Here is a 27935-nt window from a genome sequence, read left to right as displayed (position 1 = left end):
ACTCTGCCCAGGGTACCCCTTCTACCTTAAGTACTGCTCTATCTGTGTATACAAGTGTGTCCAGCTCAGCAATTCTGTCTTCCATGAAGGCTCGCTTCACCCACTCAGGGGAGCATCTCTGTCCCCATGAGATTCCTCATGTCCTTGTCATATCAGTTATTATCAGCATTGACCTCTCTCTTCTGGAGAACAAACTCTGGAGGGCTTCTGTTCTCCCTAGCATAATGCTTAGTAAGCGGGTGCTATTTGAATGAGTAATGGCACAGCTAGTTCTTTGTCCTCACACTGCAACCTGGTTCTATCCACACACCAAAGTCGTACCCCTGCTCACTGTGCCTGGCATCCCTAGTGCTGTTGGCTCTAGCTCGTAGGACCAAAGTTGCACCCTTGTTCACCATGATGGACATCCCAGCATGGCTGCCTGTGGCTCACCTCTGGAAGACGTGCATGCGTACAGAGGACGGAAGTTTGCTTCTTTTCCAGGAGATGTGAACGGTCAATCGTTGAATTTTCATGTCTCCACTGCATTTATTTTCACCATAGAAGTGCCAGCAGATTGTAAAGTCACAATAACAACTTCCTTAATGCCCAAAGGCTGCCGAGTTGAGTTTAAAGGGCCTACTGTGAGAGAATTCACACTGTCACCTGGAGGTTGGCCCAAGAACATTGAACTAATGAGGAAGATGGGAACTCAGCTCAGGGGGATTTCTGGTTACAATCTGGGGTTCTTTATATGTCTGCACAGGCGTATGATGCCTCTCTTATTTTTTGGAGAACTACCTTTAAGAACTTTCATTTCCTGACTACCTGTACATATATCAGGTATCCCCTTCATTCTTGGGAGGTTCCACTGAATACATGTATACACGTGTCTCACTCAGTGGCAGCCTCTCCTGCTATCTCTTCCATTTCTGAACCCCCAACTTGCCCAATTCTGGCATGCTTCTTGATTGTTTCCAGAGCTGGGGGTTCTGTCACGTAGTTTCTCACTGAAAATTCTGGAAGCATATCAGGGGATACCCTTGAAAGCCATTTATTTCCATAGCCATTTTATCAACCCATTCAGTTAGGTGGTTTGTTCTGTTCCTGTTTGCCAGAGACAGCAGAGCACAATTCAACCTCATACCCTCCTTCAGCAACCTCCAGTTTTCTAGGTCAACTGGAATTATTTACACAAATGCCACAAATTGGTGGGCTGCTGTAAGGACTGTACTTGTGACTCATCATCATTTCTATTACCAAGGAATGGCTTTCTGATGAAGATCGTCATTCATGAAGCAACTTATGCCTCAGTCTTGGAGTGTAAGGACCAAAACAAATGGCATCTGACTTGTTCCAGAGCAGTGGGTGAGCTATTTCTGAATGCAGGTGCCAAAGCAGGAGGCTGTGGCTGGCCTTTGCAGGTGGGAGAAGTGCTGTGACTTCCCAGTTTGTGTGCATCAGGTGTCCTCCACAACAGTGAGCTGTGGGTGGTGATTACATGACATATGGTCTCCAGTCACGCTAAGTTGTCATGTCCTCTGAAGGTGGTAGGTAGCTTCTGCTTTTCAGTGTCATAGAGAGGCTGCTCTCCATAAGTAAGCAGCAGTTCTTTCCACCTCTCTCAGGGCCATGTCCTAACCTGTCACTGTGGGAGAAGTGGAGCTGTCTCTAGAAAACTCTCCTATGTTGTTTGTGGCACTTACCTTCCAGAGCCTCTGCTCTAGCCAAGCTTCGTACCTGTTGTTCCCACACATGGCATAGGTAGCCATCCCATCTGTTATCAACGAACTTCCATTTTCTTCTCTGGTTTAAGTCTTAATCAGCCTTCAGGATCCACTTTCCGGTCTACCTTCAAGTTCTACCAAGTTCCTTAGTCCCAGAGATGCCTTGAACTCTTCTTGATCTTGTGCCATGGACACTCACTTGCCAACCGTAGTTCATGATTCATAGTGAATAGCTATACTCTCGTATCCGATTTTGATGGTGTGGCTAGCTGTACTCTCATATCCATATCTGATCTTCTCTGTTGTCCGTAATCTTGAGGGAGCCAACTGCCTTTTTTCCCCAGGAGTGTGCAGCCTCAGCTCTTGCATATGGTAGGTGCTTAGTAAACTTCTTTTGAGTGATTGATAAACAGAACGTTCTCCTGAACCATCTTAGGATTTGCTCCATGACTTTCTCTGTGACTTGCCATCCCAGAATAATTTCTAAATATAACAACACTTTATTACTCAGGGCTTGATGAGCACTTAATTGTCTTCACATCTTTACCAAAAGGCAGATAGGGAGAGGTGATGAGAGCTAAGCTAGGCTTCTATCTGGTTATACAGGAGAAAATTGAAATGTGAATCTAAGATAGGGTTTGAGTATTATCTGTTAGATTGGATGAGAATTATATATAATTTATGTGCCATGTATTACCACAAACTGGCATCAATTTAATATTTTAACATTAAGTCAAATATTTGTATAATAATAACTATAATGGTAAAAAACCCCAAACCCTAGTTTTATTCCGTGTCAGACCTTGTCCTTAATAGTCATTCTATTGCTTTAAATCTGTACCAATCTGTTTTCAGTTACTATAACAAAATGTCTAAAGGTGGATACTTACAAAGAAAAAAAACTTTATTTAGCTCACAGCTTTACAGGTTGTAAGTTTAAGATTAGGTGGCCCTGTCTATCCTGCCTCTGGTGAGGAATTTCTCCTATTTCACAACATAGAGGTTGGTGTCAAGTGTCACATGTGAGACAGAAAGCCAGAGGCAGGAAAGGGCCAGCCTTGTTCTCTTATCAGAACTCACTCCTGTGAGACTTTACTCCATAGATTAACTTAACCTCCACGGAGGGCAATGCCCCTATGACCTAACTAAGCTGGACTGTGGCCACTTCCTCTCAGCATTGTTACACTGAGGACCAAGCTTCTAGTATATGAAACCTGAAGGAAAATATTTAAATCATATCTAAGCCATGGAAAAGACACCATTTCCTTAAAGTGTGACTTGTTATATCTTCAGTTTAAATATGGGGGCATAAAACAGAATAAGTTGCTAGTTTGCAACCAGTTACATGAATGATTGTTTTTATTAAGACCTGGACTTCAAATATAATATTTTAAACTGTTTTCTACATTTCTCCAGATAGATATAAAATCAGGCAAATGAGCCAAAGTGGAAGGGGTCATGACTCCTCCAAGCTGCAAAGGCAGGGCAGGATTCTGCTACTCAAGATGCTGTTAAACCCTCATCTCTCTGCACTTTATTCCTTGGTTAGCCAACTACCAGTGGGGAGAGAGACTGGGAATACACAAGGGGAGGGGCCAAAGCCTGTTTCCTTGCCAATTCCATCATTTTAGGAGTGAGTCATCATGCTAAAGATGAAATCCTGGGCTCTTCCTCGCCCTTCAGAAAAAAATAGCAGGAACTGGTTTCCTGATGGCTTTGCTGCTGAATCACCACTTTGCCAGGAGCCGGGTTCATGATGAGGTGGCCACGGAGCTTCTTTATCCTTATCCTTTCTATAAAATGGCCACAGTCACGACTAACTCGAGGGAGGTCTTAAAGGCTTAGAACACACAGGTCTAGTTTTGATTTATGATGCAATTCTTAATATTATGCCAACAAAGCACCAACTTTTGTTGATATTTTATTTCATAAATATAAGTAACATACGCATTAAAACTTTAATCAATCAAAGATTGATAATAATAAATTGATAATAATTGATAATCCTAGATTATTGGGTATTTTTGTGGTTCTTAAGTAGAGAAAGAATTGGATCATCAATAAAAGCAACAATTTTTTTCTTGCAAGAATAATCTTTGACTCTAATTTAAACACTTTATCAATAAGAATATATGCCCAAAATTATTAATGATGATACAGGAAATCTCTATGGGAATTTATAGCTATAGTTAGTAAAATGAAAGAAGGTAAAGAAAGACTAGAAATACTTTCTTCAGATATGAACCATAGCTACCAACCAACACAGAAATTATCATCCCAGTTTGATGGAACTTGAGTGGGGTGGGTGGTCATAGAGTTGTAAAAAGATCTCTTTGTGTCATCAAATAAAATATTAGATCATTTGCAAGAAAATGAAGGAATCCAAGAGAAATAATTTGAGTTTCAAGTTATCTTTTCCTTTTTAGATTTTCCAGATTTCTCTTGTAGAGCAATGTGTATATAACTCAGGAAGGTACGTTTTATAAACCTTACTTTTTAAAAATCATGCTATATTTTATGTAATTTTTTTGGTCTTTTTGAGACAGGGTCTCCCTGTAGCCCCAGCTGTCCTGGAACTCACTATGTAGACCAGGCTGGCCTTGAACTCATAGAGATCCACCTGCCTCTGCCTCCCAAGTGCTGGGATTAAAGGTGTGCACCACCACACCCAGCTTTATGTAATTATTTTAAAAAAACACTTTAAAATTAATTTCACCTCCTATGGATAGAAATGTTGATGTATGTATGTCACATTCTGTCCATGTTTTATTTTTAGTTGATGCTTTTATTTTTATATAGTTTTATTTTGAGAATGTTCTGAAGATTTAGTTCTATCATTTTTAAATTTAAATTTTTGATTTCTCAAATGTATGAAATGTTACTGTTGCCAGTGTCTTGATATTTTGAGACATAAATGCTGAAATGATGGCATAAACATTGGTTAAGAATCAGAAATAACATTGTCTGACATGTCCGAGGTCTTGGTAGCTGATGAATATAAACCTAGTTCTGTTGGTAAGTAGGAGGTCAGACGTATGGGGCACACACTTTTAAGCATGGACGTCAAAGTGAATGGGATGCTCAAGTTCTTACCTTTGGGAAGCTTATTAACCTCTCCATCTTGATAGTACTGAGTCTTTCAGACTGGATGGCAGGAAATTTTTGTTGTTATATAGCTTCCGCCTCTGTATTATTTATTTAATCCATTTACTTATTTGTTGTGGTACTGGGGAATCAAACCCAGCGCCTCACAGACACTGTGCAAGCACTGTTTCACCGAGCTACAACCCCAGCTTCTCAGGTTCAGGTTACTCCATCTGGTCCTACATGTACCAAGTGCAGGGCATCAGCTCCTCCTTGTTTAGGAAGAGCCTCAAGTAGCCTGGTCTAACCCTCAGGCAAGCTGCTGTTACAACCAGGCTGCTCTGGACTCTGCTCTGACTGCTCTCTCATCAACTCTCTGATCTGTTCTTCTGCCTGGACTTTGCTGACTCCAGGCACAGCTAGCCCTCTGCCCATTGCTCTTTAGGAGCTGACTTCCTTCAGTTCTGTTGATGTGGTGCTAGATGTTGCATTCTTTTGGACTTTACTGCTCCTTGGCATGTGGGATCGAGTATCTTTGCAAAGGCAGCCACCTGCTTTCTTGTGGTGCTATCTCCAGATCTCTACTATTAACCCTAGAAATGCCTGTGTCTTCTCCTGGTAACTTTTCTAAAGGAGAGACTAACAACAGAGTTGCTGAGCATGGTGCTCAGGGAGAAGTAACTGCTTCCATTGTCCAGTTTCTCTTTCCTGGGGGTCAGGTCTGCATGGTTTTGCTTCTGATCATCCACAGTGGCAATTGTTTATTTCATTTCCCCTCCATCTGACTATCAAATTAGCCTCCTGCTAAAGTTGGATGGACTCTGTTGTCTTGGCTTCCTGTACAGACCTCACCTTGGCTTGAGGGAAGGGAGGTTGAGGAGGGCCTCAGGGCTTTAACTTTAGGACCATTTCTCATCCTTCCTCAATTACTTCTTGGCAAGATTTGTTATTTCTGTGAGTTTTTTTTCTCAAATTTTTATTAACAACTTTATTTCATGGTCTTTTGCTTTCTAGCATCGTCTGAACAATAAAGGTAGACTCAGTGTAGGTCGAGTTCAAGTTCTTTCTCATATGGTTTTGGGTCCTCTGCAAACAACAGCGTGTGCTTATCAGAGAATCCTCTCTCTTCCAAAAAAACATCTTCACATTCAGTGCTCACATTTTAAACACACTTTAAGGAGTGCCTTGAAATTCCGTATGTCACACATTCATACTCTCATATCTTAAAAGACATTATCGCTTAGATAAGAACATTATCATATCACTTAGAGAACCTGGCACACATCTCTCAGCGACACTTAGAGTCTGTTTCTTTTCTGTTGGTCTGGGGTTACTCTGCTACCCAAGGCTTCCATCTTCAACAATTCAATTATTTTTTTCAGCTCTATGAGCAACATGGAAATTCATCACACCCCAAATACTGGGGTGCCCTTTGGTGAAGGCACAGTGTAATATGCAAGTGACCTCTAGCTCCTCGTTCTTAGATGCCAAGTCAGGGCATGAATATTCAGTATCCAAAGGGATGGTCTCAAGGGCACTTGGGTCTTGTTATTTGAAGCATAAATAGTTCCCTTTGTCATTCAGGGGTTAACTTGGCATGGGTCAATTTTGTTCGTACTTTGAATGTTGTGTTTTTACCAACCCGTGGTAAATAAAATCTCTCTCAGCATAATCATATTCTTCAGAAGATGAAACTGGGTCTGGATATTATATATGTATATGTGATATATTTAAAATCACATCTAACTACATTCAGATTTGTGTAACCATCTATCTATGCATCTACTGATTCAACTGAGTCAGACAGTAAGAACATGAAAGTTAATAACATCTTAACTCTCAGGGTCCTCTAAGACTAGTCAAGGACAGAGTTAAACAGACACATTCAATGTATCTCCAACAGTGCTATGTCAGGAGTTAGTCAAGAGTGCCATGAAGTCCCACAGAAGAGGGATCTAGCCCAAGTTGGGATGTGGAGGGACAGTGAGGAAAGGCTTGCTGGGGGCTGATTTTGCACTGAGATGTGAATCTATGTACCCAGGTCACCAAGAGAGCTGGGAAGGGTGTGCTGAAGGGAAAGCAGTGCAGCGCTTGGGCCCGAGATAGGCACATCTTGACTTGAATCTTGCCTCTGCCTGACTGGCTATGCGATAGTTAGCAGGTTTTTCGCCACTGAGGTATATCATCTACTTCACCTCTGAGGTGGATGGCAGTATTGATGGGCATCGAATGAGAATATCCAAAGCACGTGGCATGGCAGAGGGCATGGACTGAGCACTTAACAAGTTGTTGTCACTAATATTATTATTACTGAAGCCTCAGCGTTTGGCTTGTCGGGTGGCTCAGGAGATGAGAGACCCTGAAGGGACATACTAGTCATGATAAGCTGGAGACCGAATGTGACTCAGAAAAGTCAGATGCCTTGGGAGCTGGAAGAAGTTGTAACAGACTTATCTTTAAATGTACGGAGCAGGTATCTCAAATGAAAGTTTTTATTCTTACATGCTTGTCGTCACTCCTGTATCTCCACAAACTAAAGAGCACAATATCCTCTCAACTCAGACAGTCTCAACTTGCCCGGTGGACAATGATAATTTATTGCAATGTCCAGTGTTCTGTTTGCAGCCTCTTTAAATGTTAATGATCAATAATATAATTATGACGGAGAAAGTTCCTGGACTAGTTGTGGGTTTAATTTAATTTTCAAAGCCATCTGGAGCTATGCAGAATTGTTTTTATATATTTTTTTTTCAGACACAGTTCAGATGGCTTTTAGTCCCCAATAATATCAAACCTATAGAAGACACTACACTACTTTCTGAGATCCAGGAGGGAAGATCAGAGGCCTGGACATGAGCAGCTACAAAGCTAAGAGGGTTTTTCATCTCCAGTTCTGCTGCCACTGCAAGGCAGAGGAGAGAATTATTTGACTAGCGTCTTTCTTAAGAATTGAGTCTTACACAGCTAAACAAGGGGCCAGACCAATAGCTGCTTTCCATGCTTAGAAAAAAATTCATAACTATTGCCGTATGTATGGAGCTATTGGTGATCCAGTTGCGCTCTGCTACTCTCCCCTGACTCACTGTGATTGGGCCTATTGGTCTCCTCTCTGTTCCTGAAAGGTACCACAACCTCCCTCACCACCCTGTGGAAAGTCAACTCTTAGGGCCCTTCCTGTCCCTCCCCGGTGTCCTCCTCCACTTTATCTTTTATCACTTGGCAACTACTAGAATTTTCTACGTGTTTATTATCTGTTGCCATTCTAAAATGCAAGCTCTTTAAAAGCAAGACTTTTTCCTATTAAATTGTACCTATAGGCTTAGAACAGTATCCAACATGTAGTAGCCTCTCAACAAAGGTCTGTTGACTACATTAATTTATAAAGGCATTTTCTTGGGGGCATGGCTCAGAGTAGAGCATTTGACTGCATAAATTAATTTTGGGTTCATTTTCCTGATCTCACAGTGCACTTCCATAAGCAGGAACTTCTAAATGTTCTGTCCTCCTAAGGTGAATGGTATTCCAAAGGTAATGACAGCAGCATCTCCCATTCTGGTTACCCTGGAAGGCTATCCTGAAAGCTGTCTATTAAGAGTTGGTTTATGGCTCAGTGACCCATTTTGGTCAATAGAATGTGGCTGCATTTTGTGGGATGCTGTAAAATTGGTCAGATGTGGACAGAGAGGTCCTCAGCTTCTCTTCAGCCCTGGGAAAGCTCCTTCTTGGAAGGTAGCTATCATGAAACAGTCCTGCTCTCCCAAGACTGCCGTGCTCTGAGGAAGCTCAACACAGAGGTGTAGCCTTCTGGCATCTTTTGTCTCAGTTTAGCCACCAGCTGAATACAGTGGAGCAGATGACTCCAATGCAAGAACTTCATGCTGAGCCCTGCTTGACTTATTCGCCTATAAAACTGTGAGCAAATAATAAGAGTTTATTTTTCCCAAGCTATTAAATTTTATGCATCAAAAGGTAACTTGAGCCAGGTGGCACTTGCATTTAATCTCAGCATTTGGGAGGCAGAAGCAGGAGGATCTCTGTGAGATGGAGGCTGGCTTGGTCTACATAGCAAGTTCTATGCCAGCTGGGGCTACAGGGAGACCTTGTCTCAAACAAAACAAAACAAAACAAAACAAAAAACAAAACAAAACCCAAACAAAAACCCAAACCAAACAAAACCCCCAAACAACAACAACAACAACAACAACAACAACAACAACAAAACCTCCATAAGATAATTTGAACATCTTTCTTCAGTTTTCTATCCCTAGTATTCCATCTTGTCACCTCCATGAGGCTTTGGACAAGCGCTCCTCCCCTGGTCCTCAGCTCTTCTCTGTCTTCGTGCTCATCCTGACCCCTGTTTTTCGGCACATGGCAAAGTACCCTCCCCCCAGCAGACGAGGCAGTACTTGCCTGCATTCTTGATCTTTTCTACTGCCTCCTGAAATCCTGCTTCTGAACTTGCTGCGATGGACTCTTTCAAAGTCTTTCTAATGTCTTCCTCGTCATCTGGTCCATGAGTTTGTTCTGCGTCCTCCTTCCCTCAACCACCTCTGTGATGTAGCTGCTGCTGACCACTCACTGAGCCACAAAGGCCCTCATCCCTTGGCCCTGCTGTGTGTGACTGGATATCTGAGCAACTTTCTCGGGAGATGAGCTTCTCTTGCTTTGTCAGCTGAAGAGACATCCTGCCATTTGCCTTCTGCTTTCTGAGGACTGGCCGGGGCGCTCTGTGCTCTGGTACCTTTAGATCAGGAAGCAGATCACAATTTCTGGGGTGTTTTAGAGATTGCTCTGAAAATAACGTGAAAGGCCTTTAGGAGATGGAGGCCCTTTGGAGGGGGTTGGAGGAGAGTGCTTGTATTGGAAAGATGCTTCCTCAGAACAGGCAAAGGAAATAGCGCTTGGGAGTCTCCCATGGATGTCAGACACCAGGTTCCGTTTTAATTCTATTCTGAATACCAACACCAAGCATCTCTGATGCCAAAGTTCAAGGAAGGGGTCTCAGCATCAGTTTGACCCAGATATTTTTCTTCATTGGAATATACTAGAAGAAGGGATTTGTGTCTAGTGTACCCATTCCAGAACCTGCTATATTGGAGCATAGGGGGCACTCAAAAATGTATTGAATGATAACATGGAGTCATAGCTAGGCCGGATGGTGGTAGTCAGCATTTGTTACTGGCTAAGGTGTCCACAGAAGAAGGGACAGGCCAGAGTTCTCTGGGTACACAGGTGAGTCTTCGGGCTGAAGGAACACACAGAGGAGGATGCCTGGCCTCGGGGGAGCCAGGATTCCTTAACAAGGGCAGGATACACTGAGTCAGATTTCATATAATTTACAAAAATAGTAGGAGCCAGAATTTAGTGAGTATTTAGGACATACTAGACGGTGCTCTGAATGATTTTCACATATCGATTACTTTAATCCTTGCAAGAACTTTCTAACATAAACACAATTATTATTAGCTCTTTATGTTTTTGCAAATGAAGAAGCTGAGGTCACACAGTCAGTGTAAACCCAGACATGCCTGCCTCAGAGCTGGATCTATACAAAAGGAGCTGAAATGCGAAGTTTGTTACCCTTGGAAGTCATAAAGCAAATTCATATTGGCCATGCCTGCTTTTCTAGTCATTATACGGTTAATATCATATGTATATGCACATACAGAATTTATAAGACTATCTGGTATAATCAAATAATTCTGACAACAGATTTAGTTTATAAACAGTTTTTTCTAGTAGTAGACCATAAAAATGTGGAGTGGGCTGTGCCTTGCCTTCCACCCAGATAATTTATAACCCATCTCCTAACAAGCATTGGCTGTGGGCCTGAACAGCTCCTGAAAGATCACATTTACAATGTGCTGTGAGCTGCCTTTGTCTGGTACTTACTATGAACTGGGAATTTATAAGCAAAAATATTGTTGCCCCTGCATTAGAGGCAAGAGAAAGTGGAGCTGAGTGATTTGCCCAGAGCTTTCTCACTCCAGAGCTTATGATTCTAATAATGACTGCATATGGAGGGTTTTTTTTTCCACTTCATGTTGAAAGGACTTTTTTCTTCATTTGTTTTGAGCAGAAATACACATTCCTTGGGAAAAGATTCAATTATTTGGGGAAAAAATCTCTTACCAGCTATGAAGGGAGGTTTCAGGGTATCTGTGCACTCTTTGTAAATATAAATTACTATGAGAGAACACCATGTGTGTGTGTGTGTCCCCTGTCCCTGTAACAGTCAGCTTTTTCTGGGCAATGGTTTATAAACAGCTAAGGATTCATAACAGTGCTAATGGATTTGATTGTTGGAAATCTGTCTTTTTAAACCCTTTCTAACAGATCTTAATTTCATTAAATTTTGGCCTGGTGGTCACCAAAAGCATATGCCAAATTTGCCAACACTTTAACATTTCCTTTCTGCCCACAGAACGAAGGTCCTTATCAGAAAACCATGTGTTATAATGCTTTAATTGAAAGTAATCTAGGGAGCTAGATGAGGAGGGCTGAGGACGTGGTGCCAGTGGAGGTATCTTTGCAGAGCTCTGTGGACTGAAGCAAGGGCACCTTGCCCTGTGCACTTCCTCGTCCCTCCCCACCACCAGCATTGTTCTGGCAGCCTGCTGGGCAGGGAAGCTTTTCGGGCTCCCTGGTCTCAGCACAGTGTGGCAGTTCAGTCTGGTGGCTAAGGACAGATTTCAGAATAGAGGCTTTGGAACCAGATAGATGTGAATTTGGGTCTCTGCTTGAATTCTTCCCAGCTTGGTACCTTTAGGTGGCTTGCTCCCTATCTCTCAGCCATGGTTCCTTCATTAGTAAACAGAGTAACAGTGGCTGTTAGGAGGGTGCAATTTGTATGTGAAGGGGAGGGACACAGGAACAGAGAGGAAGCTAGAACAGATCACTGTTGACACTCCATCAGAAATCTACTGTACCTTCTTTTGGGGCATCTCTCTCAAGTCTAGTTCCTTCCTCCATGCCCTCTGCTCCAGCTTTCTCCATTCATGATGGGCCCTAAGGCCTCCTTCAGGCTGCCTAGTGTTCAGACCTGACCGGTTTTACCAGCAAGTCCTTTATGTTTGTAAATGGCCTCCATCCCTTCCTTTCATGTCCCTGAATTACACTTCTTTTAGGGTGATTTAGGAGTTGGAGCTATCTATCCTATGGGTTGCAGGCCAGACTCGTTGAAGTTTTAAAACGACTTCGTACCTTGAATTTCGAACTCTTATTTTCTACCTTTAAAAGTAGAGCCTTGCACATTCCTCCCCTGTAGGCACCCCTCCCCCTCCCGGTCTTCTCAAAGGATCTGTTCTAGTTCCCTTTCTGTTGCTGTGAAAACATCATGATCAGGACAGCAACTTAAGGGAGGAAAGGCTTTATGTGGATTACACTTCCAGGTCATAGTACATCCCTGAGAGAAGTCAGGGTAGGAACTCAAGCAGGAATGTGAAGCACAAACCATCGAGGAGTGCCGCTTGCTGGCTCACTCAAAGGCCCATGCTTAGTTTCTTATACATCCAGGGCCACCTGCCCAGGGAATGATCTGGCCCAGCAGGCTGGACCCTCCTCCAATAATTAACAATCAAGACAAGTAATCCCCCACAGATGTGCTTACAGGCCATTCTGATCTGGACAATCCCTCACTTGAGATTCCCATCTCAGGTGCCTATAGGCTGTGTCAAGCTGACAGTTAAAACTACCTAGGATAGCATCTTAGCCAGTTCTCTTTCTTGGATAAGCTTTCAAGCTTTGCTATAGAACAGTCTTACCCACAGGAAGCTACCTGCGGTCATGACATAATCACTTACTTGGCCACGGGCGTGTGGAAAGTTTGTACTGCGTAAGAGTCAGACAGATGAACATGGAAAATGTTAAGGCTTCAGACTGAAAACACTAAAGCTTATCAGTGGTGACATGAATAGCCAGGGTATGGGGAGGTTTCATGCATAAAATTGCTGACCTGCTTGGTCATCAGAGGAAGGCAACTTAAAATACACATAGGACAGTATTCTATATCTTGGTTCTTAGTAAGACCCAGTGTTTGCGAAGCACTGGAAACCAGCCCGACGTAAACCCCCAAGTGTCTCTGAACACTAGTTAAGGAAATAATTTTACAGCTTCTCAAGAACCACAGCACAGCACTATAGTCATTTGATGCGGTAGCCCCACCCTCAGAAACTCAACTTGAGGAAGCAACAAAAAAGAAGGAAGGAAAGCTCTGTTTAGAGAAGAATCGTAGTGACGGTGAATCTACTTTGTTAACTTGACTGGATTTAGAACAACCACAGAAACACAGCTCTGGGTGTGTCTATGAGAGTGCATCCAGACAGCTGTAGCTGAGGAGGGTGACCTGCCCTGTCTGTGGGCAGCGCCATGCCACGGCTGGACTTCCAGACCCAAGGCAAAGGACAAAGTGAGCTGTGTACCAGCGCTCGTCTCTGTCTGCTTTCTGACTGGATGCAACGTGTCCAGCCACCTCATCCTCTGCCACCATGTCGTCTCCAAAGATGAGCTGCACACTTGGACTATGAGCCAGAACAAATCTTCTCTTTTAAAAAAAATATTTTACTTATTTTTTAATTTTATGTGTATGAGTGTATTGCCTGGATGTATGTAAGTGTACCAATGTCATGCAATGCCCATGGAGGTCAGAAGAAGGCATCAGATCCCCCTGGAACTGAAGTTATGGACAGCTGTTAGCTGACACGTGGGTGCTGGGAACCAAACCTGAGTCCTCTGCACCAGCAGCCAGTGCTCTTAACTGCGAGCCATCTCTCCAGTCCCAAATCTTTTATACTTAAGGTGCTTTTGTTATGTATTTTATCACAGTAATGAAAAATATAACATACAATATTAAAAAATATATTTTTAAATGTGAATGTTCAACAATAGAGACAATATAAGCAATGGCTCTTCAGTCGTCTACTAGCATAAAAATAATAATTACAGAAAATACAGAAAAACATTTACATTCTACTGGGTAATCACATCACAAAATCATTGGGGCTGGAGAGATGGCTCAGTCGTTAAGAGCATTGGCTGCTCTCGCAGAGGATCTGGGTTCAATTCCCAGAACCCACATGGCAGCTAACAACCATATGTAACTCTAGTTCCAGGGACTCTGATGCCCTTTTCTGATCTCTGAAGGCATTGCATGACATGGGTGCAATTACATATATGCAGGCAATACACTCATACATAAAAGTAATAAATAAAATATTTAAAAAATTACAAAAGCATGGGGCTGGAGAGATGGCTCAGCAGTTAGGAGCACTGGCTGCTCTTGCAGAGGACCCAGGTTTGATTCCCAGCACCCACATGGCGGCTACAAACCGTCCTTAACTCCAGTTCCAGGGGAATCCGATGCCCTTGTCTGACCTCCGAGGCATTGCACAACATGGGTGCACTCACATACATGCAGGCAATACAGTAATACACATAAAGTAAATATAATAAAATATTTTTAAAAATTACAAAATCATTAACCCTGTACCTATAAGTATGTAAATATTTATCTTCATAAAGAGAAGAATTAGACTGTAAACAAGTAAAAACATACGGAATAATTGATTGTATATTATTGTCTTACTTTTAATTATCAGCCTTATTTTTGTCTTGTTTGAGCAATAAATAAAATGAGAACCACCAACTGCAGGGGCTACCTGAAGGACTCCCTGCTGTGGAGTGGAGACTGTGCCTTGCAGTCCTCCCCAGTCAGCCATCTTTCCTCCTACCCAGGCTCCTTTCCCTCACCTCACTGTTCCCCAGTTTCCTCCCTTCCCAAATACCCTTCCCCCAGACCATCTGCGAGCCCTCATAGTATCATACCTTTGTGTCTCTCCCACATTTTCTATGTTAGGAGTGACTTTCTTCCTCTTTTCAGTTGATTTCCCTTTCAAAGCCTGACTCAGAAGCTGCCTCTGTATCCATGAAACTTTCCCACACCACCTTTGTCTGAATTAGTCTCTCCACACTGTTGGATGAAGGCCTAGATTCAGATCTGTGTGTGTAGCCCTTTGCAGGCAGGTGCTGGGTTTTGTTTATCGCTGTATTGTCCACAGATTCAGCTGATAATCCGTGTTACATTCTTAGTCCTTTCCTTCAGGCTTGCTGTACCTGCTAACACCTATCAAAACAGGAGCAGCCAGTGAGCCAGATGATGCATCAGAACTATTTACTATGGAATAAGAAGTATAGAAGCGTTAATTTATAATGCCTACATTTCTATAGTTAGTGTACTCTTTATCACACAGGTGTATTATTGTAAGTGTACTAATAAATATGTGATAGTTAATGATAGTTTTTAATTTCTTCAGATGCAATTTGGAAATAAAATTACCAATTTATTTATTAATGGTATTTTATATGCAAATTTCTTTTTTAGTAAGATAAGGCATGATCTGAGTTTCCAAGGATTCAGTGACAGTAACTATAGTGTTCAAGAAAAGGGTAAATAATGCTTAATCTAGAAAACTTACCATGGGCTACTGTCCTATTTCTCATTTAACGCTTTAAGAACATCTGTGAATTTCTTCCACAGCATTTCCGAAAGCCTTTCACTTTGAACTTGGGACTTTGTTGTGTTTAAGAAAAATGACTGGATGAAAGCTCAGGTGTGACACATTCATTTATTCATTCAGTGATTAGCTTAATAAACAATTTTGAAACTGCTTGCCCGTGTCTATTCTAGGTTAGGGGCACAGTAGTTGGCTGTAACTACAGGGTTTACTGTGTTCAGTGAAACAGACAAATGAAACAAAAGATGTTCATCACAAAAGCCGGCACTGGGATGGAGCATGGCCGATGGTGACACCAGGTTGTGTACAGAGAGGGCGGTCATAAGGCTCTCTAAGAAGATATTTATCTGAGTTGCAGCTAGGGGATTGTGAAAAGATGAGACTGAGTTGCAGAGTGCTGAGGGAGGGTTTGCAAAAGAGGCAGGAAATCAGGGAGGTCAGGGTAAGGTCAGGGGGAGGTCAGAGGGCAGGAGGGAGCTCCCCTGGGAAGCAGCTCTGGGAAATGTCTGGATTCAGAGGGCGGTAGGGAAAGTTGTCAGCACCCTGTCAAGATTCCCCTAGGCAGAAAGGGATTCCAATCCCAAGCTGCTGGAGTGAGGGCTGCTGAGGGCTCCTTTGGAAAGTGAGAGATAACCTCAAAAATTCCCCCCAGTCATGGAAGCCACTTTATCCAGAAATGTCTAGAAGGCAATGCCCTCCCTTTGGGGATAGTTTGCAACAAAGTCCTGACAGAGTTGAACAATGGCGAGACCTCCGGCCTTCCTATTGTGTAACTCTGGTGCTAATTACTCTCCATATTTCTTCCTGAAACCAGGCTGAGATCAGACTTCATGGAAGCCAACTGCTAGTTTCTTCTCTTGTTGGTTTCTCCTGATGCCACGTTTTTAATTAAAGGCACAAGGGTCCTGTCTCAGGTTCTGGTTTGAGCAGTGATGGTTATTAGATGTGAGCTCCTTGGGGACCAAGATTGAATCTGGCTTCTTTATGCTGAGATGGAAGGTTTAAATTTGGACCTGACCTGATACAATACTGAAAAACTTCTGTTGCCTTGTTGTGTGTGTGTGTGTGTGTGTGTGTGTGTGTGTGTGTGTGTAATTTCGAGGGAAGAGGCAAGAAGACAATTTAGATGTTATTATCTTCCAGGCATGATGTCGCTGTGGCTTGGATTACATTAACTAATGACTGCATTCTTATTAAGCAAAACATGTCATCTGCAATTATACTTACAGAACTCCCTTTCTATCAAGAATATTTGCAAGTATCTTTAGGCAGATGAATGTTAAAAAAGAATAATGCATAATGGTACATAATGGAAGGAATATATGAAAGATCGATTTCCTCATTAAAACTCTAAATCTATGAGAATTTAGTACAGAAATAATGTGATAGAAATGTGCATTTGGTCTTAAGCTTTATTATTGGAGTTAGTCACAGGTCCTTGGGGAGACTGTAATTTCTATGATCTCTTTGATTCTGAGGTAAAAATGATAATTTGCATGTTTCTGGGGGACATAGGGGGACTTACATTTTGCTTTGAATGCTTCTAAATTCTTTCCTTCCTGTGAATCCTTAAATCAGAATATAATACCAACCAGGCTCTACCAATCTTAACAAATGCAGTACATGATAAATGGAGCTGTATAAGCTAAGATTATGCAGATTAGGAAACATAATAACCAAGAAGAAAAGTGCTTTAAGGAATCTTTTATCCTTCCACACAAATATTTATATATAGCAAGTAAGTAAAAGGCAGTCCTTACTTCTGTGCCCAAGACTTACTCTGAGCATTCAGAGTAAGCTATGAACTAAAATCCTCTGGGGCATAGTTCTCCCTGACTGTCCCTGACTGCATGACTGCTTTGGACTAACCTCTCTGCTCTATCCAAAGACTATCAGGCTAGAGCCAGTGACAGGGCTTCTCTGGATAATGAGAAATGCATGCCCCAGATTACAAACCCAAATGGACACAGTTGGCAGTGGAGGAACTGGAGATGATGGGCCCATAATATGGGGCCAGCCTTGAACATCATTTGGATTCTGTTAGATGGAAACATTTTTTAAAAATATTTTTATTTTATGGGTATGAAAGTTTTGCCTGCATGTGTTTAAGTGCACTACATGTGTGCAATGCCCATGGGGGTCAGAAGAGGGCATCAGATCTCCTGGAACTGGGGTTACAGATAGTTGTTAGCCACTATGTGGGTGCTGGGAACCGAACCTAGGTATTTTGAATGAGCAGCCAGTGAGTCATCTCTCCAGTCTCTGTTAGATGGACTTTTAATCACAAATGGGAATTACATATACTGGAGAAGCAACAAAACTTCTGCTTTCCTACTGAACAGCCTGCCTATTCATTTGTTCAATGCATTACATGTAGGCTATGTTCTGTTCTCAGCAGAGGTCCCACCTTCCAGGATCTCTAGTCTACAAAACTGACAATATTGGGAGAGCTTTGGAAAAATACCAACTGCTGCTGTGCTCCCTGTGACCAGTAGGACTGGAGACTGGGTAGGGCTGAATTTCTTTCACAATGCTTCCCTGAGGTGGTGGTGGGGGCTCCATTAGGGGATGAAACCTAAGACTCACTTGGGGAGATGCACTGTGTCCTTGGATAACTGCTGTACTCAGGGGCTTGGATTAAAGGCTTTATGACCTAGATTCTGAAAACTAGTCTAGGAATTTTCAAAAAGAGGTGGTTTTGTCCCTTTCTTCTCGGAAGGGCATTAGAGATAGTCCAGATGGCACAGTTACGGGGAGGGTGTTACTGGGTTGAGGTCAGGGATGCTTCTCTGGACAGTCTTCACAGAAAAGAATTATCTGGCCCAAAATATTCTGAGTAGTAGTACTGAGCTGAGAAATGCTCTTTGGTCTTAAAGGTAGTTCTGCTTATAAAATCATCATGGTACATAGCTTCCATTGGCTAATATAGCATGTGCTTACCATTTTCTTGGTATATTACTGTGCAAATAAAATCAAATATTTTTTCTTAGGATATAATGTATTCTCATTATATGGATAGTAAAACTGAGTCTCAGAAGTTAAATAACCTGTCTAAACCCACATATCTAGTAAGCCAGGGACTTGGGGCTTAATTACAGGCAGGCAGGCAGGCTCCTGGCCAGAACACTACTCCTGCTTCCCTGCAGTTTATATTTTTCTTCTCCTGGGAGTTTTTCCAGGCAGAAAAGGGATCATGAGTCACATACATATATTTTGATTATTTCTTCTTTCTTTATAGTTTTCTGCTTGGGAAACACAATACTTCCTTGTATAAAAGAAAGCACTTCTGAGCCAAGTGATTACTAGACATTGATTATTTTTGTACCACATAGCCAGGTTAGAGCCATGGAAGTGTGGGGGAATCCCCAAAGAAGTTGATGATTGATGGTTTGACAGCAACACAGTATGGCAGTGAGTGGCATCATGCAGCACAGCTTGGGGTCATGTCTGACCAGGCAGGCTTCTTACAATAACTTTCATCTTAACTCTGAGCATCTGTTAGAATAATGCACAGCAGAAAGCACAGTGGGAGAATGTCTGCTCAGAGCATGTGAGTGTCTGACTGGCCCCTCAGATGTCCTCTAGAAAGGCCTGATGTCCCCAGGGCCCCTTTGTTCACTGGTCTTGCTTGTGCTTTGTGCAGACAGAGGAAATGAAACAGGACTCAACAGAGGTCATCTGCCCTCTCTCCAGTGCCCTACCTATGGTGAATGCACGAGGGAGATGATGCCAACCACTTGTGACTGCTGCTGGACGTTGTCCTCTGTCTGAGCACATATTTAGGCCAGGAGCTTTGTAAGGTTAGAACAACATTCACTGTACCTGAGAGACCCCCCCCCCCAGGCCAGCAGTTGAGGTAATATGTCTAAAGCCACGTATCTGGTAAGCAAGAACCAAGCAGTGATGTTCCCAGCTACAGTGCTATATTGCTGTCCACTGAGCTCTATTTTTAACTAGCAGTATAAAAATGGGCTCATTATGTCATGTCTATAAAATGTTCCTTTGGCTCAGGTCTAAGTAGAATGGTGATGCAGGTGGAAATATTCCCCATCCCAATTACCAACTGACAATCTCCTCTGCAGTCAAATGCTCTCCCACTGATCCCCCCCCAATCTTCCACAGTATTGAGTCTTGTGGGCACTTCTTGGTAGTTTCTGGCCCCATGTTTATAAAAGAATCTTCAGCTGTGTGTGGGAGTAAACGCCTTTAATTCCAGCACTTGGAAGACAGAGGCAGGCAGATCTTTGTGAGTTCAAGGCCATCCTGGTCTACATAGCAAGTTCCAGGCTAGCTGGGGCTATAGGGAGACCCTGTTTCAAAATTCCAGGAAAGGGACACATTTCGTGCGTCTTTATAAGTCTGACATTTGTGGAATATCGGGAAAACAGATTATAGGGTTTGAGGGGCATGTTGTTTTTATATAAAAGAGTATTCCTGGCTATCAAGAATTTAGAAACTACGGCCCATGGGTCAAAATGGTCAACTTAACAGAGTTTAAAATGATCTGGGAAACTAGCCTCTGGGTATGTCTGCAAGAGACTTTCTAGACTGAATTAATTGAGATGGAAAGACCCACCGTAAATGTCGGAAGTACCATTTAATGGGCTGGGGTCCCAGACTAAATAAACAGATGAAAGCAAGCTGAGGACCAGTGTTCATCTCCCTCTGTTTCCTGACTGTGGATTGGATGTGACCAGCTGCCTCCTGTTCCTGCTGCTATGACTTCTTTGACATAGATTGCACCTTCAAACTGTGAGCCAAAATAAATCCTTAAGTTGCTTTTGTTAGGTATTTTGTCACAGCAGTGAGAAAAGTAACTAATGCAGTTGTTGTGATGCAGATGAATACATGGTTGGTAGGCCTTTGAACTGTTGAAATGTGTGGAACTTAGAGCTAGAGAAGTCCTAGGCTGCCCTAAGCGGAGCTTAGTGGGCCATTCTTCTGGGAGTTTAGAAGAGCAGAGTGCTGAGTGAAACATGAACAGTGGAGACCTAGCTCATGAGGTTTCAGAGGGAACAAGGACTCTGTCAGGAATGGGGACAGAAGCCGTTCATCTTTATTCTGGCAGAGCATGTGACTGTATTCTGCCTGTGACCCGACAAGCCTCAAGTGAGGCTAACTATGGAATGATGGACTATTTTATTTGGTAGAAGAAATCTCAAGACATGATTGTGCCAGGGCTATGTCAAGGTTGCTTCTCACTGCTCTTACTCAAGTTCACAGTGAAGGGACCAGCAAGTGGATCTAAAAGATGCAAAATGTGGGAGTTGGAGGAGAAAGGAAGGAGTTTAAAGTTGCAGACAAGATTGGCAGTTGTAATTATTTAAAGATATTAGCACCATAAAGAGAAACCTCCTACTATGCACTGGGACAATTAGGAAAGGTGCCCTGAGGGTGAGACCAAAGACTTTGTCTTATGAAAAATTCAAATTCATTTAAAAGGAGAGAGCCTAAACTGAAAATGTCCCAGAAGGGGTTTCCTGCTTAAAAACAACTGCCCAGGGAAATGCTTACCCAGGCTCAGCACGCAGAGGCTAATGCAACTATGCTCCAAGAGAGCCAGATAGCTTCCCAAGTTGGAAATAAAATCTGACAGCATTATCCATGTGGCATGCTCATTTTAGAAGCATGAAAGATAGGAGAATAAGGGGGTCATGGAAGCTCATGTGCCAGTTCTCAAAGGCTGTTGAGAAAAGGCACTTGCCTGAAGCACTGAAGGTGAAGCTTAAGTTGCAATCGAGTCCCTGTGATGCTAGAGATGCCAGGACCTTGGGACATGTGCCAAGGAGCACTGCATGCACAGAGTGGAGCTGGTTAACATTATGTAACTTTCATTCACTACCATGACTCCAGTGATAGCAAAGCTTGGTAATCACTCAGCAAAAGCTTGTTGGATGTATGAGGCTACATTGTTGTGCTGTGCAACTTGGTAACCACTGACCACAGACCGAAATTTCAACTGATTATTTAAAAATATGCTAGCAATTCAGTTCTTTATCACACTAGCCAGTTTTCAAGTGCTAATTAGCCATATGTGGCTTGTTGCCAACCATATTGAATGTCACAAAATAGAACATTTCCATCATCACAGAAAGTCCTGTTGGGTAGCCCTGGCCATACACAGTCCAGGTGCATATGGACGGTGGGTGATACTTCCAGGATCTGGTTTTTACTCAGCCTTCCAGTTCGTTTCTTTTCTCACAATAACATAGTCACAGAGGCATGCTCATCCTGCTTTGCGTGCACTTCTCTTCAGGGCGTGTCTTACTTTTCACCTCTCTCTGTCTAAATTACCATCCTGCCTGGTGCATCTCATCCATGGAGTCACCCACTATAAACATTCCTATGCAGAAGAACCTTGCTGAGATCTCAGCCAGAGTTGCCCATGCCCATGCTCTTTTTGGCCTCTGTCTGTCTCTGTCCCCTGTCTTGTGTCCTCTGCTCAGACATGATTTTAACCTTGCTGCCTCTATCACTACATGAGCCACGTAAGGGCAAGGCCTGGGTCTTGGTCGTCTCAGGATCCCAGTGCTTCTGAGCAGAGCTTCTGAGCTACTAGGCATCAGTGGATGCTTGTTAAATGAGGAATAAGTAAATGAATGAAAATCACAAGGATGTATTACCTTATACAGTGGGCTGAAAGAAAAAGGAACAGTACCACTGAAGTAGGGATCATGAGGATCCTCCCAGGCCTCTGCACTCTCCTCCCCGCCCGCTGACCTCCCTGTGAGTTAGGAAGAACCCAAGGAGCTCAGGCATGGCAAGTAGAAGGTATTTCTACAGTTCCAAGGACTGGGAAGTCTTGGGGGGCAGGAGAGTGCTTTTTAAGGATAGTGTGTGTTTGTATATGTGTGTGTGTCTTCCAGTTGAAAGGAAAGATGATTGACACCACGATCAGTCTTCCAAGTCAAACTATATTCCAAGATGCTAGAACTGGGAGCCATTGAGAAATCTGACAGAGGTCAGCACTGTGAATTTGACTTTGATTGATCATTGTAACACTTAAGTGATGAGACCTCTCCCTCTAGGCCAAGGCTGCTGCTGATATAGTTATGGGACACCTGTCCCATATTGTTCCCTAGACTGAGCATATTGAGAGCAAGACGGACTGTGTTTTATTCTCACTGGGTGCTCTAGTAGTCGAGTTTGGTGTCTGTAGTACTCCTAGGTGGTGACTAAAGATTTATCAATGGAACTTAACACCACTGTTGTTGATACTGCTGAGCTGCCTAGTAACAGACATGCTTTCTGCTATGGAAGTAAGATATTTTGCAAAAGGTATTCATTTTCTGTCTCTGTCTGCCTCTATCTGTCTATATATCTCTGTATTTGTGTGTGTGTGTGTGTGTGTGTGTGTGTGTATGTGTATTCCTCCTGCCCCACCCCAGTAGTAAGCCTTTGCTTAATATATTCAAAGAACCTCCATCTCCTTCAGGGAGAGTTAATGGTTTGTTTATACAAAATAGGAAATTCTGGGTCTCTTTGCCCTACTCTCTTTTGGTAAGTGATCCTATAGGACTGATGTCTGTAAGATTCTCCTGTATGACTAGGAGAGTCAATCAGTTCCCCCTAAGGTAGAATGGAGGAAGGAATGATGGAAAGATGATCCAGTTAAAGGAAAGGAAAGCATCACCCTTTTATGTTCCCAGATGATGAAGCAATTAAGAGGAGAAGGGGGAAGGTGTGAAACTGTCGTTTTTTAGAAAGTTGAACACATCACCAAAGGCTGGCTCTGGTCTCTGTGATAGTCACTGAGCAGTGACCACAAGCCACTCACTGGGTTCCCTTTATGGGCAAAGCTTGAATTCAGTTGAGCCTAAATTGAGATATAGCCTAGTTAGATCTTTTCAGTGTATCAGCTTAGAAATCCCCGAGGCATTTACTTAGAATCAGTGTATTGTGGGAAATGAAGACCTTTGAGAAGGCTATTTGAGACAGAGATAGAGAAGACAGCAACGGCGTCTTATCCAGAATAGCCCAGGAAGAGCACAAGGCCCTGTGGCGTACATCCAGAGTCACTTCAGGGCTTTGGTATGAGCCAACATGAGGGAAACACCGTGAGGGGAGCTTGGCTTCTGAGGTGAGTAGCAAATACCTTCTAAAGTGAGCCCTTAACATACATACATCACTTGCCTTGTCTTGCCTTCAAGCCAGTGAAGGAGTGTATTAACACTTTCTTCTTTATACCTGCAGGTGGTTGAGGTCTGGGCATATTTGAGGTACACATATTATACCTCGTCTGAGTCTCATCATAACCTGTGAAGTTGGCATTATTATCCTACCTGTGGTGATGAGAGAAGCAAGACACAAAAGCTAAGTGATCTGCTCAAGTGAGCCCATTAATTAGTGATTAGACTCAGAGCCCATCTCATTGGCTACACTTAGCTGTGTTTCCAACACTGTCTCCCAAGGACCATGATGAGTTCAGCTGCATTACTGAGGAGGGTGAGTGGAGCAGAAATCATGAACACTCACAGCCTCACAAGATATTTGGTCCCTTGGAGAAAAATCTCAGATTAGGTGATGTCCTTACCCCAGGGTATCTGGGGAAATAACAAAGGACAAGTTATGGAATGTTTGAGGGATAGAAGGACCTCTGGAGTCTTTAAAGGTAGTCATCACTAATAACAGTAATGTTTTCCTTAGAGCTGTAGATAATGTCATAATTTTCAGGGTATTTCCTCTTTTATAATCTGAAAGTTTGCAAAAGCTCTCTGAAGCAAAAGCTCATCTGTTCACTTGCAGATGGATCAGGAGGCAGCTCCAGTGCCTTAGAAGGCCACACAACTAGTAGATAAATCGGGCTAGAAATCTGGACTTCTGACCCTAGCTCAGGATTATTACCTCTTGACCAGGAGCTCCCTTGTGCCACAGTGGACACTTGTCTTAATCTAATGGAGGCTGACTTTAACTGAGCCAGCCTGGGGTCAGATATTAAGATGGGACTTGAAGAGAGGCAACCATTCAAAAGAAAGGCACCATCCAGGTGCGTTCTCAATCACAGGGTAGCACTCACACCATTCAGATCCAAATATTTCCTAGTCAGAAAGACTGCACCCGCATTGATTTCCTCAAACTGATACACGGAGAGTGTTTCACTGTGAGAAAGAGGGTGCTGTGGCCAAGTAAGACGCATTATTCTTTCTGCTAGAGCAGGGCTGTGTATTAAGGGCTCCATGATGTTTTTAAGCAAAGGAATCTGTTTGGCTATGTTCAACTCAAGGTCTCCAAATGCATTTGAATGTAAGATTTTTTTTCCTGTCTCTTTTTTGTGTGTACAAGGAAAGGTTCAAATTAGGTTTAGGTAGTAAACAATGTATATTGTCATAGACTTGTTATTCTTTGAAAGAGGGTCTCATGAAACCTGCCACCATGCTGTTTATGCTGTGCTGGGCACTGAACTCAGATTTTGTGCATGCTAAGCCAGCATGCTGCCAACTGAGCTACATTCCTGTCCTTCTGTCTGTTTAATTTTTTTAATTTTTAATTTTTTATGTGTATGAGTATATTGCCTGCATGTATGTAAGTACACCCATGTTGTGCAGTGCCCATGGAGGTCAGAAGAAGGCATTGGATCCTTTGGAACTGGATTTACAGATAGTTGTTAGCTGTCATATGGGTCCTGGGAACTGAACCGGGTCTTCTGTAAGAGCAGTCTGTGCTCTTAACAACTGAGCCATCTCTCCAGCCCCATTCTGTCTCTGTTTTAAAGGTCACATCTATTTAGCACATTGTGGGAATTCCAAGAACATGGTCACCTGCTTAGTATACAAAGCCTTAAGAATATTTTTTGGTTTTATATTCTATCTATCAACCATCTACCTATCTATCTACCTACCTATCTATCTCAGATATAAAAGGCAATGTATTTGTAAATAGGCCTTGATATTTTTCATTTTTCAACTCAAATTCCAAGGGTTATCTTATGTTTGTGCAAATATACTAAATTAAAAGTGGAAGCCTATTATATTATTAATAATAATATTATTTGTAATATTAGGCATTTTCATTAGTAATTCACAATAGAATAAATGTCAAGAAAAGCTATGAGACTCTGTTTTTGCATCGTGGCATATATGGTTGAGAGAATTTATCCACCGGAGTCTTTGGAATGAGCAAGGTTAACATTTTACATAGGTCGTTTGTCATCTTCCTATATGTGTATGATCGAAGACAGTTGGCATTCATGATAGATATTCCCTGAGATCGTTATGACTCCCCAATTGGACAATACCACTAGAGCAAATAATTTCCCTCATGAAACCTGTTTATTTTGACCCAAACCGTCATGTTCATGGAGGACTTCACTTTTTCATATCAGAGCTATTTTGTATGTGGTAACTGACAAGAGGGGATGGAGATACAAGGACGTGGCCAGATATCCAGGCTTTCTGAGTGACTGTACCCTCAGTGACAGTTTATCTAGAAGGTTTGAGTTTATGTTCCAGAAAAAATGGTCAATGCCTACAAGTTAGGCACCATTGTGATTCCTTTTAATAGCCAAAACCCGTGACTATAAATCTACAGATACCAAGCTTCTCCTGTTCCCTGGCTTTTTCAAAGATATCATCACTTTCCTCTGTGAGGGGCAGGAAGACACACTGGCTGGTGAATAGAGGAGAGGTGGGCAGCTCCGGAATCCCAATTTCATTTTGCCAATGAAACATGGCCCTCACAACAGGGCTTGCTTGACCCCTTGGGCATGGATGACTTAGTGGTTTCAGGAATGATGCCTGTGCTTTGGTTAAAAGCAAAGCAAAACATAAACCTCTGCAAGCTCTGATGTTAAGTTAAAAATGAATTTCTATAAACTAAGAAAATAGCTTTGAACCTGAAATCATCATTTGGCTTCCCCCAGTACCCCAACAATCTGTGCTTTATTTTTGGGATTGAGTCTTAGGAAAATCTGTTTTCCTTAGGATTTATGGCTATTATTGAAGGAAAAGGGCAGGAGACTTTATCAAACTTGGACACCATCCTTAGATGATTTTCACAGGTATGTGATGCTTGTTGAGGCTGGTTTGCCCCTATACCTCCAGTTAGTATAATCAGAGAAGAGGAGAAATGCTAAGAAGAAATTTAGGGGCATTTAAAATACTATTTAGTTAAGAAAAAACATATTTCTTTTTGAGATAAGAGTCTTCTTATGTAGCCCTGGCTGGCCTGGAACTCACTATGTAGACCAGGCTGACCTCAAACTTTCAGCAATCCTCCTGCCTCTGCCTCCCAAGTGCTGGGATTACAGGTGTGCATCACCATACCCAGCTAATCCTTCAGTTTTAATTATGGGAAAATAATAGGAAAAAATATATAAACCTTTGACAAACACTCAACTTCCTTGCATATCTGGAAAGTACACTACTGGGTTAAACACAGGGGTGTTTGGAGTGTTTTTTATCAGAACAGCTGCTGTTATCTAACAGAGCAGATTTGCAAGAATCTAGAGTATATTCAAAGTGGGACTATGACTAACCTTTGTTCATTAAGACCCTGTGTGACCAGCCACTGGTGATACGAAGGATATGGAGTGACAATACATCAATGATACGTTGATGTCTATTGAGGAGGTGGGCTGAGCTTACTCTTGGGGTGTCTAGTTGAACCTCCTATTAAGAGCTTTTATGTACCTTTGGAGTAAACTCTCTTTAAAAGCCTCTGAGGTCCATGGATCCCACATGTTCTTTACTCTAAACTTTTCTATACAACTAAATACAGAGAAAGCTCAGTTAATGCTATTGAAAGACCAGAGTTCCATGTTTCTCAAGACTTAGAATTGACTTTCTAGCTGATGGGAACCCTCATGGTGAAGAATCCTGACAATAATTTGGAGACTAAACCTCGTCAGTTCTCCAGGCCCAAGGCCTGTTTGCAGATTGATTTGGGATTCCTCTCTCTGTCTGCTGGGGGCTGGGAGGAAGGAAGGGGTGGGGAGATCTTAGCAGCTCTGAAAGACTGGCAGTTCCCTGTCTAGGTGGAATTTAGGTGACATCACAGTCACTTTGTGGAAACATGAATATGCATGAGCACAAATGCAGGCCAGCAGCCCTGCAAGGCCAGGCAGGAAGGCTAGAAGCGGGTCAGGGACAGCTTACCTTCTTGACTTCGTACTTAATGGCGAGTTTGATGCGGCTCAGACTTGGACGGTGGTGGTCGGACCAGACTTGGAAGTTTACATCACCATTTAAGATCGCTTCAACCTCTTCTGTATCTCGGCACAGGTCCAGCACGCCCACCACAAAATCCTTGCATTGCATAGATAACTTCCTGTAATCATTCTAACAGAATAAAGAGAAATCAGGGGTGTGTCACACTGAGCCCCACAGGTCGGCTTGTCTAGCCCAGCACTGTGGATCAGCTCCTGGTCATCAAGAGAGAACCCACGAGTGCCTTGGAGCCAAGTACTTTGCTGGATCCAGAAATCAGGGCTATTTCTTTTGACACACAATCTATTTTCCCTAAGCTAAGATTTGCCAAGTTGTGATCCCTAGGCCTCTTGTATTAGCCCCCTTAGGTGTGTGCTATAATTGTAGATTCCCAGATCCCACCCCTTGTCACTGAGTCAGAATTCCCAGGAATGGGGCCCAATAATCTGTCTTGCAAGTTTGTCCCCTAAGTGATCTGAGTGTCTGCC

The 27935-nt window shown here is 42.6% G+C and overlaps 1 protein-coding gene across 3 annotated transcripts in view; it reads right to left on the bottom strand.

Annotated features, from left to right (window-relative positions):
- Positions 1-27935, bottom strand: part of Trpc7 (transient receptor potential cation channel subfamily C member 7) — a 140035-nt gene that overhangs the window by 63593 nt on the left and 48507 nt on the right. Inside the window, exon 3 of one of the 3 annotated variants that reach the window (XM_008831821.1) lies at positions 27397-27579. The exons of the other annotated variants lie outside the window; for them this stretch is intronic. Within the exon in view, the coding sequence (XP_008830043.1) occupies positions 27397-27579 (183 nt within the window). The remainder of the gene's footprint in view (positions 1-27396; positions 27580-27935) is intronic. 3 annotated transcript variants of the gene reach the window in all.

This window comes from Nannospalax galili, unplaced genomic scaffold (genome assembly GCF_000622305.1).
Source record: "Nannospalax galili isolate Female #2095 unplaced genomic scaffold, S.galili_v1.0 scaffold735, whole genome shotgun sequence".
Taxonomy (NCBI): domain Eukaryota; kingdom Metazoa; phylum Chordata; class Mammalia; order Rodentia; family Spalacidae; genus Nannospalax; species Nannospalax galili.
The sequence above is the reverse complement of the archived record's forward strand: the minus strand, read 5'-3'. Positions and strand labels throughout refer to the sequence as shown.